The sequence below is a fragment of the Zingiber officinale genome, chromosome 3B (genome assembly GCF_018446385.1).
Source record: "Zingiber officinale cultivar Zhangliang chromosome 3B, Zo_v1.1, whole genome shotgun sequence".
NCBI classification, from domain to species: domain Eukaryota; kingdom Viridiplantae; phylum Streptophyta; class Magnoliopsida; order Zingiberales; family Zingiberaceae; genus Zingiber; species Zingiber officinale.
The window spans coordinates 4,103,856-4,114,246 of record NC_055991.1 but is presented as its reverse complement, the minus strand read 5'-3'; the positions used below and the strand labels follow the sequence as shown (position 1 = coordinate 4,114,246).

General features: G+C 35.0%; 1 protein-coding gene across 2 annotated transcripts; it reads left to right on the top strand.

The window, feature by feature from the left end:
• Positions 1-480: 480 nt before the first annotated feature.
• Positions 481-10,342, top strand: LOC122055563 (protein TIC 40, chloroplastic-like). Of its 2 annotated transcripts, none has more exons than XM_042617052.1 (14): positions 481-798; positions 1,087-1,198; positions 1,419-1,476; positions 1,570-1,587; positions 4,679-4,943; positions 6,000-6,091; positions 6,180-6,240; positions 6,813-6,894; positions 7,355-7,395; positions 7,527-7,572; positions 7,743-7,837; positions 8,783-8,886; positions 8,963-9,010; positions 9,928-10,342. In XM_042617052.1, the coding sequence occupies exons 1-14, from the start codon at positions 591-593 to the stop codon at positions 9,985-9,987; spliced, it is 1,290 nt and encodes a 429-aa protein (XP_042472986.1). In that variant the 5' UTR covers positions 481-590; the 3' UTR covers positions 9,988-10,342. The 2 variants fall into 2 exon arrangements, with proteins under 2 accessions (XP_042472986.1, XP_042472985.1); XM_042617051.1 differs by having other exon boundaries at positions 482-798; positions 5,991-6,091.
• The last annotated feature ends 49 nt before the right edge of the window (positions 10,343-10,391 follow it).

The window sequence follows — 10,391 nt, the reverse complement described above, 5'->3', positions numbered from 1 at the left end:
AAATAACAAATAGACACATTTTAAATATTTTCAAAAGGAATATTCTTTTATATATATATATATATATATATATATATATATATACACGCTTTTCTGTACGTGTGAATATTTTGTCCGAGGTCCGGTGGGTCGAATGACGGGCCGACGGTAACTAGAACTGGGCCGTCCTATGCCGGCCCATGCATAGATTCTTTATATATATATATATATATATATATATATACGCTTTTCTGTACGTGTGAATATTTTGTCCGAGGTCCGGTGGGTCGAATGACGGGCCGACGGTAACTAGAACTGGGCCGTCCTATGCCGGCCCATGCATAGATTCTTTATATATATATATATATATATATACGATTTTCTGTACGTGTGAATATTTTGTCCGAGGTCCGGTGGGTCGAATGACGGGCCGACGGAAACTAGAACTGGGCCGTCCTATGCCGGCCCATGCATAGATTCTTTGTCTTTCTCTCTCGGCTCAGAACTGATAGCCCTTCTCCTTGCTGGTGTAGTCAAGCGACAAAGGAAGAGCAGAAAGAACATCAGATTGGGGCAGCTCGATCTCTAGGTTTTCCACCCTTTCCTAATCAATGGATAGTTTCGCGCTCCTTTCCAGATTCTCCCTTCTTGCCGCGGGTCCAAATCCCCACGAGGTCATCAGCCGGCGGCGGCCTACTCTTTTTTCCTTTCCCCCTCTACCTGCGAGAAGAAGCAGAAGGGTAGGAAGCAGAGGAGGTCCTGGATTCGTTACCTTCGCTCTAACGAGTGGAAGCAGCGATCGAGCCTCATCTAGTATTGGTATTGCCTCGCTTCGTAAACTACTAGATCTTCCACGAGCCGTAACTTAGCTAATTGTTTCGGGTTTTGCAAGTCTCTCTTCCGTTAAGGGGTTAGGTTCCTCGTATCATAATTTGGCAATTTCTTTTAAATTGTTCATATTAGTTTATCTCTGCATAGTTTGATGGTTAATTTTGTTCGACTTTGTGAGTGTAAATGTTCTCGCTGCATCTGCTTCTCTTAAAAATTTTACTGCCTTCTCTCTGAGTAGATGTGGTTTACAGACGTACTACATCTTATTTTATGTAGGGAAAGAGCTCAATACGCAGTTTTTTGCTAGTGTTACGTCTTCTGGCAACGGCCAATTGACAACAAGTAGCGCAAATACCCCAATTCCTGTGCTGTCATCATCGTCATCCATGTATGTCCCGTAGGCATTTTCGTTGTGTTTGAAAATGAAGGTTTACTCTTGGTTGACGCTGAAATTGAAGCATTTGCTACTTGATATTTGTTCATGTTTCGAACTAATAACTTGTCGCTCTTTCTCACAATAATGAGTGAACTTGTTTCTTTTATAGCATATATGTTTGTGATACTTGCACGACTCATCATTCCCATTTAATCCCCCTGGGAAATTGTAGGGGTTCACCACTGTTTTGGATTGGAGTTGGAGTTGGTCTGTCAGTCATTTTTCAAGTGGTGAGTCTGTTCATACTTCTTGGATAAGTTTTGCTTTTGTTTTATGAAGATTTCTTCTTTATCTTACTGAAAAGCATGTTAATGGTGTGACAGGTTGCGAATAGATTAAAGGTGAGTCCCTTTGCAGCTTGTACCCTTTGTAAGATTATCTCTATCCTAAGAATCTTATTTTCAATTAAAAATGCTTGATATTAGAAATTTATTTCTAGATTGTGTGAATTTCTTTGGAAGTTGGCTTAACATGTTGTCATTGGTTTGTGAAAGTACACTGTCCAGGTCTCTTTTGGAAATAACAAGATGATCTTCCTATCCGTAGAAAGGTTTTGCACATTCTCGGCTTCCTTTTTTAGTGCTTTGTATATCGTGAATAAGAAAATGCTCATATCATAGGGCAGTTATATCATGAAATAGGTTGGGATGATATGTTCATCTTTAAAGGGCACTAATATATTTTATGGTTGGAAGAGTTCAATCAGATAGAGGTAGACCTCAATGAATTTGAATCTTCTTAATGGATTTGAATATTACTAGTGATATGCTTTGGCGTAGAGCTCAATGAAGTGAGAAGATTCAGAAGATAGCCTTGTTGTTTGGTTGTTGAAAAAATGTCTATTAGTTTTTCCCTCTTTTTTTCATCAAAGAGAAGAGATATTGTTAGAGGTTTCTCACTATTAGTTAACTGTTTTCTTTTTTCTGAATTAACTTTGGGCACAATGTTTGAATCTCCAGTTTATTGCCTATGATTATTGAACCTGCAAAGTAGTAAATAACTAATGGAAAAATGAATTATTTTTGAAATGTGATTATTGTACTTGCAAACCAGTAAATATCACTGAAAAAGATTTTTATTTCATTACAATTTCAATTTGTCTTCTAAATTATTCTATTTGCAATTGCAGTCTTTTCTACTTGCTTCTCTTGTGTCATTTGTGTGGGCACTGGGAACAATATAGCATGGTTGTCAATATTGGTATCAATATCAGGCATTCCAAAAACTTAGGTATCGGCTATATTGGATTGGTAAATTTGGTGGATCGAAATCAATGAAGAAAAAAAGAAAGAAAAAAGAAATAAGCTTGTTTAATAAATAAGATAATATAAAATATTCAAAAACCTAAGAATGATACATGCTATATTTGATTAAATATTATTATTAAATTTTGTTTACTCTGTAAATATCAGTGAAAACAAGATAAATAATCAACACCATCCCAATAAAGGGCAGCCCGGTGCACGAAGCTCTCGCCATGCGGGGTCCCGGGGAAGGATCCATTGTACGCAGCCTTACCTTGCTTTTTGCAAGAGGCTGTTTCCAAGATTCGAACCCTTGACCTTTTGGTCACATGGCAATAACTTTACTGTTGCGCCAAGGCTCCCCTTCAATCAACACCATCCCAATAAATAATTTAAATATTTAAATATACTATTATATAAGTATTATTAAAAATTGATGACTTCATCAATAATGTTATAACAAATAATGTAATTACTAGTATCCAGATATTGCAATTGATCAATTCATTGTTAATCTAGATCTAGTTATATATTAACATATTTGTAGTCAAAAAACTTTTAATTGCATTTCGTATATATTGTGTAATTAAATCTTTAATTATATATCAGTGATATTTATTATTTGATAATGTTAATCAACAATTTAACCAATAATGTTAATTATATATTACCAATTTACCTATTAATTGTACATAATTAACAATATTAATTAATTACATATTAATCAGCAATATAAAGTTATTAATTAATTTTGTAGTAATTAATCATTCCAATAATTATTTCATCCCACAACAAACAAATGTTTCTACCAAGGTTTATAGTTTTGATGCGAATCAGAGTTTTGACTAGAGACCATAGTGATATTATTTCAAAAAAATATTGCTGCTTTAGTTGGGTGTGAATAGGAGGTGGAGGAAGAGGCGGACGAAGGTGGAAGGAGCAGATGAAAGCAAAGGAAGAGGCGTATGAGGTGGAGGAAGAGGCGTAACTTGAAGAAGTCTTGTTGTGGAACCCTAGTCATCCTTCATTGCTAGCGGAGGAGGAAGGAGTTCTTACCATTCATGACCATGTCTTGTGCCTTCTCGTGTGCCAATTGGCAGACAAAATGAGAAATTTTGGCCATGCTGACCGTTACAGAACAAAATTTGAAATCATGGTTTCCACTTTGATATGTTCATTACCCCCTTCTCCCTCCAGATGACATGTTCCAATCCACTTTTTCCATAGTCTTCACTCTCACCTTTTTCCCACACTTATTCTGAATATTCTTATGTTGATAGACAAAAATATTATCAGTTATATATATTATATTTTTGGCAATTAGTTGCTGTACATTCTTTAATTGTCATATATGAATAAATTATATAGTGTTGTATTAATTATTAAACAAATTAATTATCAAACAATATCTTAACTAAAAACAATGACATATTGAAATTTAGATTAAATTAATAAACATTATTAATTGAAACTGTTTCATATATTAGAAAGTAGAAACTATGCAAGCTTTCAGCAAACATGGATCACTGAAGAGATCTCCTTCATCTTATCCTTCCGAATTTAGCAGCCATATGACTTAATGGCACCAATTCATTTTCCTTCCAAGCCAATTCATATGACTTAATGGCCTCTTCTTCGGTTCCTCTTCCTGCTGAGAAATCACAGTTACGAGGTGTCCCAACCCTAGCTGACTTCATTTTTCTTTCCTCCGATTGCTTGTGAGAGAACGATCTTGGATTGATGTTGCATGACTTTGGGTGAAAAGGGCTGATTCCTTCAATTCTCTTCCATTCTATCTAATTCATGCTGAAACTAATTTGATTCCCAATTCTTTTTAACGTATTCTTGCATACCTCCAAAGGATTGATAGCATTGCCCAATTCTCAGTCAAAATCAGATTGGTCTTTGCCGATCCCAATCCAACTCGGCCAATCCTTAGTGGGATCGTCCGAGTTTTCCTACAATGCATCTTTTTTTTTTCCCCTATCTTGATATTTGGACATGTACATGTGGGGGCCTTTGCATAATGTTGCAGTGCAGGTTTGGTATAAACAGTTATTTTGGATCTAGAAAAGCATAGCATGCACCTATTTCTTATTCTCAGCAAGTTTACAAGCTTCTGTATGTGAACTTTGTAATCAAACATGTCTTTAAACTTAATGGTTGAAATTGTGAATCATTGTCACAGACATATGCCCTTCAGCAAGCTTTCAAGACGATGATGAACCAAGCAGCACCTCAAGGCGAACAATTTAACAGTCCTCCGTTTGGATCAAGCCCACCGTTTCCGTTTCCTACTACAATAATGCCTCCACAAAATCCCACACCACCACCACCTAAACAGGTTTCTGTGCAGGAACCAGTTACAGTAGATGTTGCACCAACTAAGGTTGAATCAACCTCGTCATCTGAGGTTCAGGCCCCAAAAGAAGAATCACAATCGAAGAAATTTGGTATGCAGCATTGTAGGCTAGGCATTGTATTATTTTAATATTCTAGCTATAACTTTTGACAATGCGCTATTAATCTGCTTATTGTTCTGGTTGGATTAAGCTGATAATTCTCATGGCCATATAGGGAACTCACATAATTCTGTAAACATAATTGGATACTCATTTAGTTGCTGCAATGTTAGTCAAAATTTCATCACTAACATTCTGGATAAGTATTTTTAAACATATGTTGCTGCTCTAGTATATCAACAGTTGAAGTCAGTTTGTGAAAGCCAAAGGATCTCTTATAACCTTTACGTGTCATTATCATTATTGATAGTTTTCTTCCATGGTCTTATTTTACACTAACCTTCATGTCACGGGTTCAACTTCCACAAACATCAAACATCATATTAAAGACTTCTGTTGCTGCTTCATTTTTTTACTCAGGTCATGGCTTTTGCTAGCCAGAACTGTTACTTATATAGGTCGCATTGTAATAAACGTCCATTCTTTTAACCCAGAACTATTCTGGGGTCCCAAACCTATCCTTAGTTAATCCAGCTTCTTCTCAGGTTTATGTTTTCTTTTCTTTTCTACCCTTTCTGAGCCTGCCATTGGTTGAGCAGGGTTAAACTCAAATGATGGAGTTACGCTGAGGAAATGTTTGATTAGGTTACAAATAACTAAATCATAGTTGAAGGTCCAGTTATAGAAATGCTGGCGGTTCTAATTAAATAAGGTATCACATTTAGTGAATACACCATATTAAATTGGATAGTGTCCACAGCATATTTGGCTATAGTACAATAGACAACCCAAAGCTTCCAAATACTGTGTTAAATTTGTTAAAGAAACCATCCTTACTAAATCCCAAAAATTTGTTTAGTTGGAGCCAATAAACTAGTTTGAATCTCTGCTAGGGATACTCAAAGCAGAGTAGCAAACAGAACATTTGAGTCCTAAATTTAAAGGCATTGAACATGATATAAAAGAATTATGATAGAGATATTATGTTTTATACCTTCTATCTGTATGAGACATATTGTCTTATGTAAAATTCTGCAGCGTTTGTAGATGTTTCTCCAGAAGAACTATTTCACAATGAACGTTCCTTTATGAATGAGGCATCAAAGGCAAGCACGATGGAGACTCAATCCGCTAAGGAAGTAAGTATGCAATGCTAGGAATAAGCTATGTTGTATTTCGGTATTATTGTTAATTTATTGCTGAATTATTATCTTGTGCCTATTGAAGATACAAACGAATGGAACTGTAAAACAGAATGCAAGTTCTTCAACCGAACAACCTGATTATCGTAAGTGACATTGGATGATTTTTTTTGTTTTGTTTTTCATGTATACATTTATTTATACATTTTCCTGCTATCTACTGCACATTGGAGAAGTTGTGGTTCAGGTCATGTCTTACACTTTTTTTTTTCCTTTTACAATCAGAATTTTCTTGGCGAGTGCCATTTTCTCACGCATGTATAAGTTTTCTATTGAAACTGTCATCATATATAGTAGTTGAAAATTATGAAATGCATCTGCACAAGAGCTTATTTTTTATAAGGTTTTTTATTCATTAGTACTTGGATTCATAGTCAAACATCAATACATTACCTGTATGGATACAGTTGTATAGTCAAACATCCATTCACTCATACTTGGTTCCATTCATTGCCTGTATCAACTTGAGTAGTTCCATTTCTCATAATTTTCTTATTTACTTTCTCTCTGGTTTTTTAATCATATATCTACTGTATATGTTTGATAATCCAAGTTTCACAAAATTTATTTTTTGCATTTTTTTTCAACTGTTATTCATGATCAGGAATTTGGTATATGCTTTGGTCATGTAAATTTAATTTTCTTCACTGTTTTCTAGGTCAATCATCATCATCTCCCTTATCAGTTGATGCATTGGAGAAAATGATGGAGGACCCTACTGTGCAGAAAATGGTTTACCCGTAAGCTTCATGCTTATTAAACAATTGAAATCTTATCGTGAATTTTCTCGCTACCTTTTTCTTTTCATCCCTTTAGGACAGGTGGCCACTCACCTTTTCATGTGCAATGAAGTTAAGTTGTTTAATAGTCGAAGGTTTACTTTTTCTTGAGGGTTATTGACATGAAGTCATATGACTGGCCTTCTAGAAGCAAAATAACCTTTATAGTATCCCACCTGTTTAATTTCTGGGTGAGATACTCACTGTGTGAGAGTTGTTACTGCATCTATTGCCTGTAGCTTTTTCCTTTGATTTTGATTGTTCAAGAGCACGAATAGTTATGATCTTTTCGAACTAGACTTGCCTTCTTGTTTCCAACGTTCATCCTCAACATATTCTTGATTGTATTCCTTTTATTATCATATTGAATCACTTCACAAATACAACAATACTGTTCATGTTTCATACTCCTATTTGGCAGCTATTTACCTGAAGAAATGAGGAACCCAGAGACATTCAAGTGTATGTGTTCATTTGATTTGCTAAAGAAGTTTGGCTCAGTTTTTTTATAATTTTAAATGAACATTGTGGTTACAATATGGCTGTAAATTTTCAGAAATTACTAACAGATTTTTGTTATTGCCTTTTGATAGGGATGATGCAAAATCCTCAATTCCGGCAACAAATGCAAGATATGCTGTATGTCTATAATCTCTACTTCCAAAATCAAGTTTGAACACTTTGATTTTCTTTATTTTACAGTCTATTATATATGGCACTATACTTTTATCTTTTGTTGTACTTGTCATATTTCTATATATAAAAATGTAGACTATTGCTTCTGTGTTTATGAAATTTTCGTTGCTTAGGAACAATATGGGTGGAAATAATGAATGGGACAACCGCTTAACAGATTCCTTGAAAAACTTTAATCTCAACAGTCCTGAGGTCAAGCAGCAATTTGGTAAGTCCAAGATTATCTCTTTGTTTGTCCTACTACGTTCTATACATACAAAAGGAAAATCAAGCTTGGATTCTGGCATATAGTGATTTGTCTCAGATGCTCATTTGACTGCTAAAATGCAAGTATTGTTTCAATGAGTCGTTCTATTGATTCTCCATTTCATTTTTTTTCTCTTGGTATTTGGTTTACTTGTTAGAGCATAGGAAAAAAAATTGCTCCCTAGGTTCCTGCAACATCGTGGAGGAAACCAGGAGCACTGAATTGCATATTGGAGTTAGCATGGATTGAAACTTAAAAATCAACTCAACAACTTGAAATGTTAGTAACTTGGCTATAGTATTCATATCAATTTTCATTCATTAGCCTTTCAGAAAACTACCCTGCATATTCCCTCTACTCCCCTTGGTTGCTTTTCCTTTTTGTTGTTTTCTTCTGTTCTTTACTTCTTGCAACAATGGTTTTATTAGTTTACCATCTCTTCTTGCTTTTTTTACTTGTTTGATTGTTTAAAAAAGTCAGTATCTAACTGTCACGATTCTTGGCTGGCCTTTTCATGTGGTCTTATTTCTAGAATCATACAACTGAAGAAACCAAGACTATGCCTTATTTGTTGTTTGAAAGAATTAAGCAATGAAATTCCAGGTGGTTCTGAATGCCTTTATGTGCCACATATATTCAGGGTTAAAATTGCCCTTGCATCTGATTAATCTCATATACTAGACACAGTGCACACTGTCCACTCTCCAGGAGTAGGATTCAGAATCATCTACTAATGTGCCAACTTAACTTGCTTGAAATTTACATGGTGGTTTTGTATATCTACTTTATCATTCATCTGACAATCAGGAAGTCTAAACTATGGAAAACCATGGAATGGAAGTCTTGTTCTTTCATATTCTAGTTTGTTGGGTCTGTTGCTAAAATATATTCATCTTATATTTTCAGAACAGATAGGACTTACACCAGAAGAAGTTATATCTAAGATAATGGCCAATCCTGATGTTGCCATGGCGTTTCAAAATCCTAAAGTGCAAGCTGCCATATTAGATGTATTCTTAAATACATTTCATTTTCTTGAAGTTTCTTCTTTTATCCAATATCTTAACATATTTTTTGATTAAACAGTGCTCTCAGAATCCACTTAGCATTGCAAAGTATCAGAATGACAAGGAGGTGAGTCATACATCCTGCCATTTAGCTATATTTTGTTACAATTGTGGTCAATCTTTTTTGGCTCTTCAATACCAAGGTTACTTATATTTATAGGTGTAAGATGAATACTGAATATCTTTTACGAATTAAACACTATCTTAGTTCTATCAGAAATTACCTTTTTGATCTGGGAGTTATATGTGCCTTTATGTCCATATATCCTTCAACTGCCCAGTCTCTCTACTTGAGATTATTTACAGTCATCTGAATAGAACAAGCCGTTCCTCTCATTTTCAGGTTCATGTAAATATTAAGAGGAAGATCAGTAGGCCTAAAGAACATTCTGTGGATTATGTTATGCAATCCAGCTCTTTTATTTCTTTTAAAGCTGTTAGTCGTAAATTTACCCGTCTGGATACTCATGCTTAATTTTGATTTCTTGGAATTTAGACCTAAAGAATTTCATTATGGTTAGTTGAAATTGTTCTATAAATAAAAAAACAGATGCCGGAGGGAAAAAAAAATCTATATTGAATCATAAAACTTTATCAAAAACATGAACCATGACTAACATTGTAGTGTCACACATTACAACAGAAGAAACAAGCAACAATTCTCTTGTATGAGTATCTTTTGCTTTAGCAGTAGGGTTAGTTATTTTATTCCATTGAGTCCTTTTGCCCTTTGAATTTTGCAACTGATGCTGCACTCATATTTTTGTTGCCCATATAACGACAGAATGACCTATAAAGAATCAGTAGTAGATGTGAGCATCTTGAAACATAGAATTGCAGTCACATTTTGAAACATAGAATTGCAGTTTGCCATCTCCATGAATTTTGTTAAAATGGCAATTTGTCCTGTACTTATGAATCTTCACACCCATATTTCCTTAAGCTGTATTATACTCTTACATTCTCATGATTCACTTGTCCTAGATCATGGATGTGTTCGCAAAGATCTCAGAACTCTTTCCTGGTGCATCGGGGTACCCATGAAGGACTCATTAATTCAAGGTTCGTAGGAGAAATTTTGTTGGTTGCCAAAAGGATGGCGCAAAAGGCAACCTGAGTGCTGACCGTAGATCCTGGAAGTTGGTCTGGTGTTTGAGTCTGGTTATTCACATACTAAAATATGTGATTAAGGTAACCTCACACTTTGTTCCTTCATGAAAAACAGCATTACATAGTTTGGAAGGACCCTTGGAACTTAGTTAATATCTTCGTGTAACACTAGGTTTAGTTTCCCTTCCTACCATATGTCACAACTCACAACGATGATAGTAACGTGTGATTTCTCTTTAATAAGGCGAGGTTTATGAAGAAATAAGAATGGAACTTACATTTTATTTTAGCTTGGCAATTAAGGTGGAAGAGGATAACAAAAAATTAGTATTGATGAG